Source organism: Chelonia mydas, chromosome 4 (genome assembly GCF_015237465.2).
Source record: "Chelonia mydas isolate rCheMyd1 chromosome 4, rCheMyd1.pri.v2, whole genome shotgun sequence".
Classification (NCBI taxonomy): domain Eukaryota; kingdom Metazoa; phylum Chordata; order Testudines; family Cheloniidae; genus Chelonia; species Chelonia mydas.
In genome coordinates this window covers 95,763,142-95,782,395 of record NC_057852.1, presented here as the reverse complement: position 1 = coordinate 95,782,395, position 19,254 = coordinate 95,763,142, and the positions used below count along the sequence as shown (strand labels likewise).

At 39.2% G+C, this 19,254-nt stretch overlaps 1 protein-coding gene across 2 annotated transcripts in view; it reads left to right on the top strand.

The window, feature by feature from the left end:
• The window catches only part of SLC30A9 (solute carrier family 30 member 9), a 70,718-nt gene extending 53,356 nt beyond the window's left edge, over positions 1-17,362 (top strand). The window contains exons 16-18 of one of the 2 annotated variants that reach the window (XR_006290128.1): positions 4,887-5,016; positions 6,256-6,607; positions 8,866-8,979. Coding sequence is in view for 1 of the 2 variants with exons in the window: in XM_037897868.2 (XP_037753796.1) it covers positions 4,887-5,016; positions 8,866-8,979; positions 11,266-11,310 (289 nt within the window). In the remaining variant the exon portion in view is untranslated. Of the gene's footprint in view, positions 1-4,886; positions 5,017-6,255; positions 6,608-8,865; positions 8,980-11,265 lie in introns of those variants that run through there. The other variant, XM_037897868.2, reaches the window with a different exon arrangement.
• The last annotated feature ends 1,892 nt before the right edge of the window (positions 17,363-19,254 follow it).

Below are 19,254 nucleotides of genomic sequence, written 5' to 3'. Positions count from 1 at the left end.
CCCAAACTGTTAATCTCCTCAGAGAATGAAATCAGGTATTTTTTGACGAGTTTCATTTTTCATAAAACCACGGTGACTGGTGTTAATTATATTCTTAGCCTTTAATTCTTTATCAGTCGAATCGTGTATCAGCTTTTTTATTATATTGCCTGGGATTGATGTCAGACAAATCAGCATATAGTTGTTACCCCGTTTGCCTTTTTGAATATTAACACAACATTAGTACTTCTCTAGTCTTCTGGAATTTCCTCGGTATTCCAAGTCTTATTATAAATTAACATCAGCAGGCCAGAGATCTCTTCAGCCAACTCTTTTGAAAAATTTGGATGCAAATAGGGTGACCAGATGTCCCGATTTTATAGGGACAGTCCCAATATCTGGGGCTCTGTCTTATATAGGCTCCTATTACCCCCCCACACCCCCCGTCCCGATTTTTCACACTTGCTGGTTGTCACCCTAGATGCAAGTCATTTGGGCCTGCCGACTTATAAATGTTTATACTAGTGGATTTTGTCTAACATAATTCTCTATTACTAAAGCACTTTCACATCCTCATGATGTGAGTATAATAACTTGCTTTCTTCTAAATATAAAAAAATATGTATTTATTGAATTCTGCCTTTTCTGGATCATCAACAGTTTTATCATCTCCATCCAATAATGGGTCGCATCCAATAATGGGTCGCATCCAATAATGGGTCAATACCACTGCTGGGATTTCTTTCGTTCCTAATACTTTAAAATCTCATTGTCCCTAGCCCTGCCGACCATGGGTTTGTCCCTGATGATGTTTTCAGCTTCCCTTATCAATTTTGTGCACTTCATAACTTCTGATTTATATTGATTGCTGTCTTTTTCCCCCCGTTGCCATTTGTTATATATAGAGTTTTTTATTTCTAATTACGTCTTTCACTTTGCCACTGAGTCAGATGGACTTGAGAGCGAAAGGTGGCCTCTTTCCTGATTGTGGAATCATGGCTTTTTGGCCATATAATAAGTGTTTAAGGAGTAACTCATCCTGTTCTCTACTTTGATTCTGTGACAAAGGCTTTGTTAATTAGCACATTGATCCATATGCATTCAAGATTCCGCACTTTTGGGTTATCGGTAACTATAATACAGGTGATGGTATCGCTAATGTAGAGCACCCACCCCAAAACACCTCTTTTATCTACTCTATCTTGTCTGAACAAGTTATAACCAGTGATTTTAACATTCCTGTTATGAATTGCCCCACCAGGTTTCAGTAAAGCTAGTTTTATCAAATTCCTTCTCATCAGTGAAACTTTCCAATTCTTTTTGTTACCTAGACTCCCAGCATTGGTATATAAGCAGCTGAAAAATAATTTCTCTTTGCATTATTCATCACATCAATTCAATTAGTTCATGAAATTTTCAGTTTGAGTTTGTATCACATTTATTCCCTGGTATTCAGCATCCTCTTGTCTGCTCCAGCTGGTGTCCTTTTGATCTATTAGTTTTCAGCTTTAGCAAAACAACTGCAACTTTGGTCAGATCTTGGAATTAGCAGTTTCATAGTTAATAGTGCAGATATTGTTTTGTAAATCCTGATCTATTTACCAAGATGTGTTTTATCTGGAATCATTGTGTTGCTTTCCTGTTAAGCTTGCTATTAAACTATCCCCCTCTTCTCCCCCCCCCCCCCCCCACAGAAGCACACACTAAACAATCTAATATAGCTGTACAGTAAACTATGCCCAGTCACATTCAGTATTAATAAATTAATACTGATCAGCCCCCACATCCTTCACCGTTTTCTCATAGGTGTGCTACTTCTAAAATTAGCTTTCCTATTAAATAAAGTTATTTCTAGTGGTGCAGCATTCAGGTGTGAGGGGAGACTCGTTTTTATAACTGCTTATAAAGTGTTTGACAACTTTTGCCCATGGGACTTTGGTAGTTTCAAGGCCAATATTAACTTGATGACTTCATATGAGAGAGATCTAAATAATTAGTGTAAAATATTTAGAACTGGTTGGGAACTAACTTTAATTGTATGAAAACTATTTTTTTCCTGGGAAAACTTTTGAATTTGCCAAAATTTTCGATTTTCAGTCAGGAAAATCTAAATTAAATATTTCCTTTGGCATGATTTGACCTTATTTGAAATATTTTTGTTTTTTTAACTGATCCAAAACATTTTAAATCCTTTTAAAAACAAAAAACATAACAAACCAAACAAAAATCAACCTATGTGAATTGCAGTTCTGGCTCTCGTTCTCTCCTTTGAGCTGGGGCTCCTGGGAAGGCTACATATGTCATTAGGCAAAGCACTGATTTCTGCCTGAGTTGCAAGATCTGTCGCAGGAGTTACATGACTCTAGGTACATTATGATCATTGTTAATATGTCAGTACAAGTGCACATGTTCCAACCCTTATGTTCATCCACGTGGGCTGTGCCATTCTAAAATTCCATCACTGTATAAACAAAGACAGACATAGTTTTGGACACTTTTCCATGGAATTATAAGCTTGTGACAAGTTGTAACATGCACCCTATACTTGGGTCAATGCTCCTATCAAGAAACCAGACAGAGGTTGGTGTCATGATCCTAACAAAGGCTCAGATGGGAACTTCCTAAAATTAGTTTTGAGCATGCCTTGAGTAGAACCTACAGAGCTCAGCTACCAACTTCTTTCACTGGAGTCATGCATACCATGTAATAAAATCTTTAAATATTTGGATCCTTGTGTCCCTGGAGCTTTAGATTCTTGGCTCCAGTTCTGAAGCAAAGGTCATGCAGTATGGTTGCACTTCTCTAGCTAGGACCTCTCAACTGCCATAAAGTCAGTAGCGCCTTCTTAACAAATTTCCCTCCTACCCTTGCTATGGAGCCTGTCTGCTTGGTGCAAAAGACAGAATAGAGCTCACTTAGTGGCAACTTTCATCTGATGTATAGTCTTACAGGGGTCGTAGTCCCCTGTGGGCAAATTAGAGTAGTCATGTTGGGGGAGGCGGGGAGAGCTTGAATATCTACAAGTAAGCAGGTCCATGATGGATGGGGGACACTTATTCCTGCATCAAATACAACTTGGCACAGGGGAGAATCTGTCCTTTATTCTCCAAAAGTGAAGATGTTTCAAATGATAGCAGTCAAGGAGAGGAAGTGACTTATCTGCGGTTGCTGTTCATTGAAGACATAAGTTGTCATAGATCACTACTTCTTCCCCAAACCACTTTGTCATAATTTTAAAATACGTGTATGTACGAGTTTCTAACTTGCTCAAAAGGAACTGGGCCACTAGGATCATTGAGCCACTAGGATCATTTGAGGCAGGAGCAAACACTACTCCTAAAGGAATACTGCATCAAAAAATTAAAAATTCTGCACATAATATTTTAAAATTCTGCATATTTTATTTGTCAAAATAACACAATATAATCACACCATTTTCAGTTATTTACTGACAAGTATTTTGAAATAAATTACCAAAATAATTTAAAACTGTGACTATAATGTTGTGTTACGGTGTTATTTTGACAAATAAAATATGTAGAAATTTGCAGAATTTTTAATTTTTTGGCACAGAATTTTTAATTTTATTTGCAGAATTTCCTCAAGAGTACCAGGGTTCTGTGTGGTGCAATCTGGATGTGGGCAGCTCAGTTGGGGGCGGGGGGGAATCTGAATGCATAGGGGCTCATTGAGGGGATGGGGCTCTGGATGCAGGGGAGTCCAAATGAAGGTGATTAGGGCTGAGCGGGGGGCGCAGGGTGTTGGGAAAGTGGGGCTTGGTGGGGTGGGGGGTAGGGTGCAGTTGGTTGGGGCTCAGTGGGGTGGGGGTCCAGGGGTGAGAGCTCCCAATGCAGGGGGTAAGGCTTGGGAGGGGTGGGGGGATTCTGGGTACCAGGGGCTCCTAATGCGGTGGGGTTGGGGTGGGGAGGTTCTGGGTGTGGGGTGTGTGTGTGTGTGTCTGTCCAGATGCTTGGGGCTTGGGCGGACAGGGGGAGCAGCTCCATGTACAGTGACCCACTGCCCCCATAGCTGAAGAGTGATGGGGCCGGGAAGTGGAAGGAAGGATCACTGTATGGGGAGCTGCTCCCCCTGTCCGCCCAACGCCTCTGCCTCCCCCCCGCCCCCCCCCCCCCGGTTTCTACAGAGTTGATCTGACCCAGCTCCGGCTTCTCCGTGCAGTGAGGGGGAACTCCATTGTTGTCATCCTACCCTTCCACCCCCACCCAGCTGGGACTAACTGTCCCTGGGGGCCGGGGCATCTCCAGACTTCCCATTCCCCCTCCAGGGAGGGGTGAATGAGCACTGGTGCAGCTTTTCTTTGCTTCCCCACAAAAACAATTTTTCTGCAGGAAAGCAAAGAGACTTTATGGGGGGACATGTTTCTGCATGCGCACAGTGGTGCAGAATTCCTCCAGAAGTAAAACACACAACTCCCTTGCTGTAGTAGATAACTTGAAGCTTTCACTTTGAGCATAGCTCTAGGAGTGGTTATCTATTAACTTATCAGAGAATGGTAATTACAGATAGGAAAATTTCTGGTCTCTACAGTTATCTGTTAACCACAAAGGGAAAAAATAAACTAGCCACCAGGTCAGATCCTAATGCTCCTGTAATCAGTTCTCAGTCATTTTATCCCTCTCACAAATGACTTAATGCACTGTTGCAGGCTCAGCAGTCATATTTGTAAAACTTGGTACATTTAAACCAGTACTAAACATAGGAATATGTAGTAATGAGAGTTTGATTTGAAAATATTCAGAGGCTCTAATGCAGGACAGAAGGGAACAGTGCCCCTATATAATTACAAAATCTTTGAACTGTGACAATTTGTAGTGAACACCAGAATTCAGATCAGCTAATTGTTTTGCTTTACATTGTTCCACATTTTTTAAAATTATCTATTTCAGAGCAATTCATGATGTTAAAGCCACAGACATGGGATTGAGCAAAGTGAGATTCAAGGCAGAAGTAGACTTTGATGGACGGGTTGTGACTCGTTCTTACCTGGAAAAGCAAGACATTGAACAGCTGCTACAAGTATGTTTAATAAAGCAATATTGTTACATCCAGCATTTTTTCTTTCCCATTATCAAGCATATTAAAAGAAAAATTTGCAAGTAGATGGGATATATTGTTTTGCATTTATATAGCTCCTCATCCTGAAGAATCCCAGATGGCCTTACATATTTAACACCCTGATACAAAGTATACACAGAGATCATACCATTAGCCTCCACCTCTGGGCTTAAATGCAGCAGTAGTGTATAGCAACACTACAAAACCTTCTTAGTACAAGAAGTGTAAAAAAAAAAAAAAAAAAAAACAAAAAAAAAAACACATATCCAGGTCAAATTACAAGGCTAATTTTAAATAATCAGGATATTGCCCAACATTCACAAGTTGTTGTTCTGTCTAGATTTGCCTGTATAATTCCCAGCTCCTTACTCTGAAGAGCTTTTTCTAAAAACCACCCTGATTCAGAGGAAGACCAGGAAGATGGAGCTCGGCAAGCTCACCCTGTGACAATGCCAATACCACTTCTGCAACACTTCGGGATTTTCTCTGGAAATCTCTTCTCCAAAAACTGATCATTCTAGGTCTCGCAAACTAAGCAGGCTCAGATCAGAACCAGAGGTGGCATTGTTTCAGGTCTGGTTTATGATCGTACAGCACATTATTTCTCTCCTTGCACTTGATTTTTAAAAACTAACGTACGTTTTTAGAGATGTTACAGGAAACGTTAAGAAGACTATTTAAGTCAAGTTAGCTTTGTATCCAAGGAGTACTGTTGATCTTATACTGTGCTATGTCTATATTAGTGATGCAATATTTGTGTCTTAAATATACTTCAGCCTTATCGCCTATGACTGTGATATTACAAGTTAAGAAGCATCTAGCCAGCTCTGTCCTTGGATATGAGACAGCCAAGAAAAACTCATGTTAGTATTGGGATACCGTCTATAGGTTTTTATACATCTGTTAGCTTGGGTTTTATTATTTGGTGAAAAATTCCTTTCTTTATAGAAGAGGTCTGCCTAGTAATTCTGTAGAGAGTGTTACATCCTGTTTTCCTTAACCTCTTTTCTTCTGTTTGGTGCACGGTTGGCATCTCCTAGCCTCAGTTCACAGCTGGTTTACTTGGCTCTTTCTGGGGGCCAAGGATGAGTATTTCCTGCAGGCTGCATAGTGAATCTTTAGGTATTACTACATTTACTTTGCCACCTGTGATGCGATACATTATACAGCTACCACTAAAGTTACACATTTTTAAATCAGCAGGTCTGGATAACTTGCATCCAAGAGTTTTAAAAGTGCTGGCCGAGGAGCTTGCTGGGACCATTAATATGAATTTTCAATAAGTCTTGGAACACCGTGGAAGTTCCAGAAGACTAGAAGAAATGTGCCAATATTTAAAAGGGGTAAATGGGACAACCAGGCTAATTATAGTCCTGTCAGTCTGACATTGATCCCAAGCAAAATTATGGAACAGCTGATATGGGACTTAATTAATCAAGAGTGAAAGGAGGTTAATATAATTAATGTCAATCAACATGGGTTTATGGAAAACAGATCCACTCAAACTAACTTGTTACTTCTTTGAGTAAGATTTCAAGTTTGGTTGATAAAGGTAGGTGTTGATGTAATTTATTTAGACTTCTGTTAGCAGTTGACTTGGCATTTTGATTAAAAAAACTTGAACAATAAAAAATTAACATGGCACATATTAAAAGTTTAAAAAAACTGTCTGATAGGTCTCAGTGTAATTGTAAATGGGGAACTAGCTTCAAGTGGGTATGTTTCTAGTGGACTACTTCAGGAATTGGTTCTTTGCCCTGTGCTGTTTAACATTTTTATCAATGACATGGAAGAAAATAAAATCATCACTGCCAAAGTTTGCAGATGACCCTAGGTTGGGGGATTGGTAAATATCAGAGGATGGGTCACTAATACGGAATGATCTGGATTGCTTGATAAGCTGTGTGCAAGCAAATAAATATACTTTTTAATACACCCAAATGTGAACTTCGGAACAAAGAATGTAGGTCATACTTACAGGATGGGAGACACTATTCTGGGAAGCAGTGACTGAAAAAGACTTGGAGTCATGGTGGATAATCAGCTGAATGTGAGCTCCCAGTGCAATGCTGTGGCCAAAAGGGCTAATGCAGGGGTGGGCAAACTACGGCCCGCGGGCCACATCCAGTGTGCCAGCAGATTTAATCCTGCCCTTGAGCTCCCGCTGGGCAGTGCTTACTACAGGCAGCTCCCGGAAACAGCGGAATGTCCCCTCTCTGGCTCCTACATTTAGGGGCAGCTAGGAGGCTCAGCGTGCCACCCTTGACCCAAGTGCCACCCCCGCAGCTCCCATTGGCCGGGAACTACAGCTAATGGGAGCTGCAGGGGCGGCACCTGCGCACGGGACAATGTGGCGAGCTGCCTGGCTGTGCGTCCGTGTGGGAGCCAGAGGGGGGACATGCTGCTGCTTCCGGGAGCAGCCTGTGGTAAGCGCTGCCCGGAGCCTGCACTTCTGAGCACCTCTTGCCCTCCAAACCCCAGCCCTGATCCCCCTCCCCCCTTCCAAACCCCTTGGTCCCAGCCTGGAGCTCCCTTCTGCATCCCAAACTCCTCATCCCCAGCTCCAACCCAGAGCCTGCACCCCCAGCCAGAGCCCTCACTCCCTCCACCCCAACCACCTGCCCCAGCCTGGAGCCCCCTCCTGCATGCTGAACACCTCATTTTTGGCTCCACCCCAGAGCCCAAACCCCCAGCCAGAGCCTGAATCCCCTCCCACATCCCAACCCCAATTTTGCAAGCCTGCCATACAATTTCCAGTACCCAGATGTGACCCACGGGCCAAAAAGTTTTCCCACCCCTGGGCTAATGTAATCTTTGGATGTATAAAAAGGGGAATATACAATAAGAGTAAGGAGGTTATATTACTGCTATATTTGGCACTGGTGTGACCACTACTGGAATGTGTGGCAAGTTTTGGTGGGCATAATTCAAGAAGGGAGGTTGATAAATTGAAGAGGGTTCAGAGAAGTCACAAAAATGATTAAAGGATTAGAAAACCTGGTTTCTGTGTTTGAGCTCCTAGAGTAGTCTGTCTATTTTAGCTTAACAGAGAAATGGCTAAGGGGTGTCTTGATCACAGTTTAGAAATACCTATATGGAGAATGAGCTCTTCAGTCTAGCAGACAAGAGTATGGCAAGTTCCAATGGCTGGAACTTGAAGCTAGGCAAATTCAGACTGGAAATAAGGTATAAATTTTTAACAGTGAGGGTAAATAACCATTAGAACAACTTACCAAGAATTGTGGTGGATTCTCCATCAGTGTCCATTTTAAAATCAAGAACGGTTGTTTTTCTAAGACATGCTGTAATTCAAATAGGGAAGATGTTGGGTAAGTTCTGTAACCTGTTATGCAAAAGATCAAACTATATGGTTACAGTGGTCCGTTCTGGCCTTATGTTTCTGAGAGAGAATGAGAGGAGAGAACAAGAAGAGAGAAGCTGCTCTGCCCTGTTAGGAGAAAACAGAGAGGTTTACCAGCTTTTTGAAGAGATGACTTTTTTTGGAAAGACAAAGTGCAGTTCTCTAAACCTAGTTTGTGAATAAAGGAAAAAGTGAAAATGTGTATGTACATAATGCAGGTTTATTGCCAGCCCATCTTCCTCCCCATCTGTTTTACATCCTTCATGTCCTTCGTCCTCATTGCCCTGAAAAGTCAGGAATGATAAAGAAGCCCAGTCTTTTCCAGTTCTTTGGCAAATGGTTGCCCATTAGGAAACACGAAAATGTTGAAAAATTGATGGTTGCTTGTTTTACGTTTTGTTTTGGTTTTTACCTTCCCCTCCAACCTCTCAAATTTCATTTCTTACTAGGAAATTCAGCAGGTGAAAACTCTTGAGGAATTAGAAGCCTTCATGCTTAAACATGGAGAGAATATCATTGACACACTGGGAGCTGAAGTAGACCGGCTTGAAAAGGAGCTAAAGGTAATATTCAGTTGGTAAAAATTATTAGTCAGTCTGAATGCTCCTATTTTGCTGATGTTTTGGGCTTTGTTGTACCTTTAAGAAAAGAAGGGACAAACTTCAGTTAAGTTTCATTGAACAAATCTGACCTTGAAAACAAGTATTTATCATGCCCTGGGTCTGCTTGACATGTGTGGTTTGCATGGTGGTTTGTTTTGTCTCTGTCCAAGGCACTTGCCATTCTAAGATCATTACTACTTATTGATTACAATTCCCATGGAATATTACCTGTTTGCGTTTTCTGAAAAATGGCACTGTTGTCTCAAAATGTCAAGTCATTTATAGGCCCTTGAACTCCACATCGGCTGTAATGAGAAGCAACTTTTAAATGGTTTTTAACCATACACTTAATGTTGTATCAAAAGTGATGTCATTGCATATGAAGGGGGCGCCAATTACTTTACGTCTTATTTTTTGTTTTGCTCTTGGCAAAACAGAATATCTGTCACTGCGACTACTGCTCTACCATGTGACACAACTTCAATAGACACACAAACAAGCATCCATCCTTTTTTCAGTTTAGGATTTAAAGATATCTTTCAATTGGAACAGCAAAGGTGTATCATCACTGTTACATTGTGGCTACTAAAACCTTACCTGAGAAGTTATGGTGGGTAGGTGTGGCATGCTTTTATTTTCATTAACTTGTGGTCTGTCCATTATACCAAACCATAACTTTATAAATGGATAGATTCATCACAGGACCTCTTTAACACTTGTTGCCTTTGTGATTTCAAATTCTAGAGTGGTGTTATTGGGCTGGACAGAGATCTAGTCAGACAGTTGTGTTGTGACTCTGGTTTTGTATCAGTAGTTTATGTGCTGATGTGTGATCACCTAGTTTTAAGCAGATGCTGGGAATTCCTGAAAGTATATATGGATTGGAGAGGTCTGGGAAGTAGTAGATGTTCAACATTCAGTTCTGTTTTTGGAGTCTGGTTTTCTTGCCTTACATTCTGTTAAATCTCACAATCTGGGAAAATGCTAGGGCTTGGAAGAACAGAGTTGTCTGTTCCTCCTAAGATGAAAAGGTGGACAGGGTATCTGTCTCATGCTCTTTCTGGCTGAGCAGCAGAAGGAATAATATGTACAAATAAATCATATTAGTCTGCATGAAATAAATGGAAAAACTGTGTATATTACAAATTTATGAAAAGCCCCAAAGGAAACTTTTTAATACAGAACATATCCATTCCATACATTTCCTTGGTGGGTACTATAAGGCTATGATTTTTTTAAAATGTTTTTCCTTTCTGCTAAAGAATTTATTTTTCTGCTTTTGGAGTAGTTAAGCATTTCCTTTGTCTGAAGATGTGAGGCATTTGGGCAGACAAATATTTCCACAGGCATAGGTAAATTCCATGGTATTTTCCAAGGGGAGCACGGAGCCATGATCATAACCATAGTGTGCCAGATAAGTGTTGTGCCTTTGTGATTGCCTTTTCCCTTCATCAGAAGGTGCTTTTCAAGAGCGTGTTCTAGCGTGTGTAGGATTTTTGAGAAACATTCTAAGTAATGTTAATTTTATCTCCCCAGAGTGATGCTATTGAAAATCAAAATCAATGTTTTGACTATAGTTGGATTTGCTTGCCAGCCCTTAGTGATTTTTGAACAGCAAGCTCAAGAATAGTAATTTTCAAAACATGAATCCTATTTTCAGTGTATATAGGGATTTCAATAATTGTGTTGCTATTGAAAAAGCTTTACCTAATTTAAAGTCACCTGTAGAAATGTTGGTGAAACATGTCACTTGAAGCAAACATCACCTGTTGTGCAAACCACATATTTAATAGTATAGACCAGTTCTTTTCATGCACTTTTGGCACTCAGGAAAGTGCCTCTTCTGTGTAGAATGTAATTTTTTTTTCATTTGGACATTTTTACCTTTAAAACCAATTACCTTCTAAAAATTACATTAATTTTAATTACATTTTAAATTAAGTTGAAACCAATTACCTTTTTTAAATCATGAGCTGCTTCATACTTTTGAAAGCATTAGAACTTATTTAGCTATGAAGTTGTCACCATTCTAGTACACGCTGATAAATGTTCCTTGGTGGACAAATTCTTTAGAGCTGCCTAAAGCATGGATTAAATGTATTAGTCTTCATTTTAAAACAATTGCTATGTTACCATGAGTAGGGATTTGTTGTTTGTTGCCAACATCGTGGCAGGTCTTGTCATCAGCATTGTCGTGGTACATTTGATTGTCTATGCTTATTAATAAAATTTGTTTTTTTGTTTCAGCAACGCAATCCTGATGTTCGACATGTAGATTTGGAAATATTGTAGACTTGACAGAAGAAATCCTTGGAGTACTCTCTTTTGGAAACAAGTTTGCACAGAGATGGAACAGCTATTGAAACTGCAGTCACCTCAATACCATACCTCATTTACTTCATGCTGTAGGCTTCCTGAACTGTTGTTACTGACTCGGTTTCCAGAACAGCTTTAGATTCAAAGTCAACAACTTTGTTTGGAAGATCAGTTCAACAAAAGCATCTTAGCATAATTTCTGCATGAGACTGTTAGAGGTGAATTTATTTGGGACTTGGAACTTAGATCTTTTAGTTTCTATAAGGCAAATGGTAATGCCTGAAAATACACAGAAGATAGTTTCCCTATTTCAATTTTTTGTCAACTTACACATCAATTAGCACTCATTTAACTACTTCCTTCTAGAAGCCATTGGAGTATTTGCAAGATACAGATGTTTAATGCTAGAACAGGCTTTGTTTCATTTGCCAGTTTGAACCAGTTGTTATATTCTAGCTATATGGTCTTTTTTTTTTTTCCCCACCCTCTAAGATCAATCCCTCCAAGAAGAACTGCCCTTTTCTTGCGTTTCATGATTTGGAAACATGCTTCTGCCAGTGTTGCAATTATTGACATAACCTCAGAGGATCATATCAGTCTCTTGAATGCAGTTGGCTTTGGGCTTGGCTTAGAGTATGTTGAGTTACTGTGCAGGATGTAGAAACCTCAACACGCTTTTTTTTTTTTGTAGGTGATCTTGGCCATGTCTTGTGTGTAGGTTTTCTCTCTTCAGACTTTTTCCCACCCATATGCCTTTTTGTTGCTTTAACTTGCTAACATTGGAGGATATAAATTTATTTAGTAGTTTTCTGATATTTTTCATTTGGCTTTTTATCCTTTTAAGAGGCAATATTCTGCAAATGATCTTTGCTAGCAAAAACAAGAGGTGGTGTAGCAGTTTTAACATATTCAAGAAATATTTATACTTAAACAGATGTGAAGATGATATATTAATTTATTTACACAGGCACTACTTGTATGAATCTGAATTGTAGATTGCTTCCCCCCCCCCCCCCCTTCAGAAAAACCCCTTTGTGTGGGAGAAGTAAAACAATTGTGCTGAAATGTGTGTCATGGCTGTCAGTAATCCCAAAACTGAGTGCATAGAATTGATGTGTTTGAAATGCAGGATTCTAGTGTTTTATAAAATGGGTTTCTAGAATAAGGCTTTCTGCAATAGGTATCCAAGTCATAGCAGACTCTGTGAGAAATAATCTTTTAATAAAGGCTTAGTGAGTACAAATCATGCAAATCTAGTAATTGAAATATTAATGGAATAATTAGCGATAAATCTTTCTCCAAGAAAAATCCTTTATGCACTTTAAAACGTTTCAGTAACATGAAAATTGCTCATGGGAGAGAGGTGGCAATAAGAGCATCCTGATGAATCTGTTGGTGGGTAATCTAGTGACTGACATACTGAGAGCAGAAATGTTGATAGGGAACACAAGTCATCAAAATCAATTTAAGATTAAATCATATGCATTGCAGCAAATGATAATGGTGGAAACCAAAATGTCAGGATTTGATTAAATGCTTTGTAATAGTATTTTTTTTTAAATGTCATTTGCCAGTGAATTATGAGAATTTAAAATAGCATGCCTTTTGACAATTGCAAAACACTGCATGCTGTGCATTTTAAATAAAATGACATTCCAAATTTTAGTTTTTGGAGATGAGGCTTTATGTACTGTAATGTGTGTAATGGATGACTTCGTTACATAGTTGGGAATGAAGGGTCTGTTAGTACCCTTCTCTTCTCATCATTCATTTGTTTATAGCCTATTAGTGCTTAACCTAAGGGAAGACTTGATTTTTGTCTCCCACTGTAGTGCTAATTAGATTTGTAGTATATACTTAAGACTGAACATTAGAAATGTGTTTAATAAAAAGTGATATTTTTAAAGTTAATTTCACATATTTGTAAAATGTTACAAATGTGTGGGTAGTTTCCCAAATAACTAATGAGGGACACTTTAGCACATTCTGAATGGTTTACTTTTGAGTCTTTTTCTCAAGTCTGCTTCTTCATATCCCAGCATGCACTCTGCTGATGACATAATCATCCAGGAAGAGCACTGGAACTTGACTTTGATTAAGGCAAATCCTATTTATCTCCTCTTCTTTCTCTCTCCCCCCCTCCCTCCCATAAAGCACTATAAAGTACTGTTACTGAAGAAAAACAAAAATTTTAAAATCCTGGAAGGGAGGGCAAGAATCTGAACATTGCCTCTGGCCATTACTCTTCAGTGGTGTATGTGACATCACAAGTGCCATGTATGCCGGACCATCGTGAATGGGAGTCAGTAATCTATAAGGGGAGTTTGTATATTGTGTTTCTGAAACATCCCCAAAGGTTAGTAAATATTAGAAATGTACTGAAATGCTCCCTTATCTAGTTTATAGAGAAACTTAAGCACATAATCTTAAAGTGCATACTACTCTGAAAAGTGTTTGTGTAAAAAAGGGTACTTGCTCAATCATAGCTGCTCCCTGCATGTATTCTGATTCATATCTGCCTACTTCACTGACAAAAATAAGATTGTACTGCTTTTTATTGTCTTTGCAGTGCTATGAGAAAGTGAGCTGGACTCTGTTGCTTCTGTCATCAACAAGATTTACTAAATTCCAATTGGGTACATCTTTGCAACCCCATTGGAGGCTGTAGGTTTTCACAGGCATCATTAAGAACTTAATTTTATTTGCAAAGCCACTTTCATTGGTGGCGATGCACGAGGAAAGACCCCAGTTTGATTCTGAGAGCCCAGCATGGGTTTTCATGGCTTGCATTTAGTTAAAACGTCTTCTACATTGAGCACGACTTATAACAGAAATTGGCATAATAAACCTGGTACCCCAGTTTTAGTCACTTTGAGAAGGGAATTGCACTTTAAAGTTATAATACATTTAATTAAATTATAATATAAAAAACTTTTAACAGATTGCTGTTAAATGTTTTTAGTGAAAACCGTTACCCAGATTTAAGCTACAGTACTTTCATGGTCTAAAGAACGGGTTGAACTGAGTCCAGGTTTTGGTTTAGCCTTGTTACGGTATTCTGATCGGAAGCTTTTTGGGATAGTCCTTTTCCGTGGTAGGATATTTTGGATTAAAGTAAACTTGCAAAGTACTAAGGAATTGGGTGTTTTCTTCATGAACCATAGATGTGACACCTTAACTTGTCACTTAAATATTATCTCTGATTTGAAAGAGTGATAAAATCAATGGAGTAAGGAATCAGATAAAATTTAAAATGTTTATTCTAGGATTTTTTCAATACATTTTCCTCTGTCTCTTAAAGCCATGGAATATTTTTATTTTTATAGATTCTGTTGGCCGTACAGCCTTTATTTTGCAAAACAGGATTCAGACAACTCTATCCATTTATTTTGTGGGAAATACATTCTCATTAGTTGCATGATATTTCATAATTCAATCTGGATAACATTAAAGAAATGCTGATTGACACAAAAGATATATTTTGAGGAAAGAGTCTAACCACTGCAACTACTGAGGGCTCACAGTTTTAAGGTCTCATTAGATTCCTTTTTTTGTTTGTTTCTTGGACTTCTATGCAAATTTCCTGAATACTTTGTCTTCTGACGCTGGACATGAGATTGTATGCTTTCCCCTTCAGATGGGACCTTCACTATGGTTATCTATAGTTGTAATCTCAAGGCTACGGACTAGTCCAACAAAGCTCTACTTGGGGCTAATCTTGAAGGCTATCCAGAAACTTCAGCTGGTGCAGTATGTGTGGAGCACTTGACAGTTAAGTAGGGCAGACTCGCAGGAGTATATTGTACTTGTGCACTGAACTTCAGATTGATTCCCAGTTCACAATGGAATTTAATTCAAGATGCTGGTTGCTATTTATAAAGCCCCTCAGTTGTCTGGTACTGTTCCACCTGGGGCCCTCAGAGGCTCAGCATAAGCTCTTCAGCTTTTTCTGTTGCAAGGGTACAGGTCACAGGACCCCGACGTTCTCAGTGGTGTGTCCTCCTCTTTAATACTCACACATGCTAGAAAAGTATGTGGACTACATCCACATTTGGAATGTGACTTAGATTAGTTTTCTGCTGACTGAAGGTCTGGAATCTCCTGACATTTTATCCTACTAGCAAGTTTTTGAGAGAATATGATAAATCTAACCTTTTTGAAGTGTGTTTGAAGAAAAGGAATGAAGACTTACCAAGATAAGCGGTAATGTGAAAAAATATGGAAACAAAGAAAAAATGGGAAGTGGAAAAAATTAACATCAAATTGATCATATAGACAATGAGATAAGAAATCAGGTAAATATTAGTTTGAATGGAAAAATAGACCATAAGAAATTATCTAACAAGGACACAGAATGCAATGTAGTTAATATCTGGATGCTAAGCAAAAGAGACTGTTCTGAAACATTTTTATTTCTTTAAAATAATGATTGGGTGAAACAGATACTTTTTTCAGTCTCACTGGAAAGATTTATATGGTGAAAACTGTCTTAGGTGACCAATCTAAGGGACTGAACATTTGCTTCTTGACTGAGGTGACCAGATGAAGGTGGCACAGATTATTATTTCAAAAGTTTGAGGTAGAGTAGTATAAGACAAGAAATTGTCTAAGGTGGTCTATCATACAGATTTAATTATTTAGCAGCCAGGGATGGAAAATTCTGGGCCCTACTGCTAAGTATGATGGAGTAATCTCAGTGTGTGTAAATATCCCTCTCTCAAAGCTGTTGGCAAGCTGTTTAAGAGGTAGCGGACAGCGAGTTGTAGGAAGGGATATGAGTATTGGCTCTGCACTGAGGAAACTTGAGGATTTATTTTTCAACAAGATCGATTCAGAGCACACTCAACTATGGGCGCAAACACTGAATGAAAACACTGGTATTATGTGATTTAGCCACCTAAATCATGTAACTCAGTCCAATAAAAGGAATTTGGAATGAACTGAAGGAAGTTTTTAAAAAAGGACACCTTACAGCAACAAAACAACTGAAGCACCATCTTGTGGACACATTAAAAGCAGTTATCTCCCATTAGCAAGAAATAAATAGCATTCCAAAGATCACTGCATTATATTGTGTACACACCAATATTTAAATGAAGGACTGGAAGAAATTCCAATCCTTAACTTTTCAGGTTGTCTAAACTTCTGTGGACAAAGTGAAGTGCCCAGTTACATAACTTTTTGCAAATCCCTTTAAACCATTAATTGTACTAAGTGTCATGTTCAAGGATTTGACATTTATTTAAATAACATGGAGAGGAAAAACCTAGGTGAGGGGGAAAATCTTGTTCGTAGCAAGTACAGCAGCAGTTTTCCAGGCTACACTCTGTGCACTTTTGAGGGCAGATTCTTTCTCTAACACTGCTCACAACCACCAAGAACCATTCAGGGAGAGGCTCTTATTCCCTGTTTAAAGTTTTGTACTGATAAAGCATATGGACAAAATTCTGTATTTCCAGTATTTAACAAAATTGGTATGAGGAAGTAGAGCTAGGGAAAGTGTCTACTGATTAAATTAGTGAGACAGTTCCATGCTCTCATCTGACCTAAGACAAAGTTGATTTTCTAACCCAAATTTAAAGTGGATTTATTAAAGAAAGATTTTAGGATAATTTCAAATCTTAGAGCAGAAGAAAACACGCTTTCCTAGTGTGGGAGAAAATAAATGTGGCAACTATAGTTTGAAAGGAGATTATGCAAAAATTTGGTTTATTGAAGTAGAAATGTGCTATACTGAACATGAAAATTCATTTCTGTTTAATCATGACCAACACTGCAACAAATCTGAAAGCCATCACTTTGGACCTCTTTACTTATGTGTCTGGAAGAGATCTTTCTATTGAGAACCCCAAAATCAGTGTCTTATGTTTCTCCATGTAACCACATCAATCTTTCAAACAAAGCATGTTCCCACTATTCTGAAGCTTTCTTGTGATGCTTTTTATTTTGCCGTATTTCAGTTACTTTAAGTCTGAGAATCATGCTGACTGACAGGCATAGGCATCATATTAATAAATATTTATCTCTGCATATGTATTTTATTTTGCACGCTTAACATTGGCACATATTGTATCTTGTAAAAATCAATGGAATCTGTAATTATTCTTCAGTAAAAATGTTAAATAAATCACAAAGAAAAGGAGTACTTGTGGCACCTTAGAGACTAAAATTTATTTGAGCATAAGCTTTCGTGAGCTACAGCTCACTTCATCAGCTCACGAAAGCTTATGCTCAAATAAATTTGTTAGTCTCTAAGGTGCCACAAGTCCTCCTTTTCTTTTTGCGAATACAGACTAACACGGCTGCTACTCTGAAATAAATCACAGATGACAAAGATATGTTCTGCTTTAATTTGAGCAGAGCAATTTACATTTACTTTTCTAAGATAAAACAGATGAGAACATTAGCTTTAGGCAGGTTTGGACAGTTTTGCTGGCCATTCTGAGTACAGAGTAGCATTTTGCATATTACAGTAATTTGAGGATTCAGAATGAATGAATGGTTGGACACAACCTCTTCTAGAAATAACTGGAATCTCTAGGAACAGCCACACTATCTATATATTTTATATGTTGTCATTTGAAAAATAGTTTTAAAAAGTGGTCCGTGACCTCAGTCTCACAATAATTTGGCAGCTTTTTGCTCACAGAAAGTAAATTCTTCAATTCTGACCATAGAATATCAGGGTTGGAAGGGACCTCAGAAGGTCATCTAGTCCAACCCCCTGCTCAAAGCAGGACCAATCCCCAACTAAATCATCCCAGCCAGGGCTTTGTCAAGCCTGACCTTAAAAATACCACTCTCTCAATCCTGGCCCTCTCCCTCCCCTAATGCAATGAGGTGCCTCCCACAAAGCAGAGCATTCAGACTCCCTGCATGGGCTAAATCCATGCTGGTTCCTCCTTGACATGAACTCCCAGTGTGAATCATCTCTATATCCTGGTTCCGGATCTGAGGGTTAGGTCAAAAACAGCTAGTAGGGGAGACAGGTTGCATTTGGGTATACAAACAAGTGAATGTGGGTTCCTAGAGGCTGAGCTCAATTGTCTCCATACAATAATCCTTATCTGACATCTTAGACACCTTATCTTAATCTTTTTATTCTTTAATTCTGCCTTTGAGGAACAAAGGTGTCTTGGGCAGCCCAGAATTTAATACTTCCCCTCCCTTGGTAACAGGATGAGCAAAACAAAACAAAAGGATTTTGTTTAATCCCTTTCTCTCTGCTACCTTGTATGAAGAGACTGACTGGAGGGGCATCAAGCTGCTGGAAAAACAATTATTGAAGTGCCATGGCAGGAGAATGGGACCTTCAGAAGAGGCTGGGCTAGGAAGCCAAGGAAGGAGGCCTAGAGTGCATTTGAAGCATGGAGAGAGTTACCACCCTAATGTTTCATTTCAATACTTACCATATTGGGGAAAATGTCAGCATGAGCAGGTGTAATATTGAGACCTAACTGACTTGTACAAACCCATTGACAGTTAGTTGGAGAAAAGTCAAGACACAAACTGATGAACGGTCCAGCTAGAAGCTGAGAAGGATCAAAGAGGTTTTTAACCCCATTATCTGCTAGGGAACAGGGGAGTCTGAGAGGAGAAGGAGATCCTCCTGTTGAACGAACAAGGTGTCAATACTAACCTTGGGGCGAGTGAGTATGCTTGGCTGTTTGTGTTTTTCTCTCTCTTTCAGGTTATTTCAGTTACTGTGTCAGTTGAGATTGTGTCTGGGGACTGCTTGAACCTTTGTTCCCTGGATCATCTTTGATCAACCTCGATCAGCCTTGTGATCACCCTCCCCCTGTGTGATTAACGAGGGGGTAGGGCTGACCTAGGAGGGAAGGCCTTAAAAGCCAGCGGCTAAGTGACCAAGGGGAACTAGCGAACAGGGCAGCTTGAGAGGGGATTTGTGGGAGGGAATCA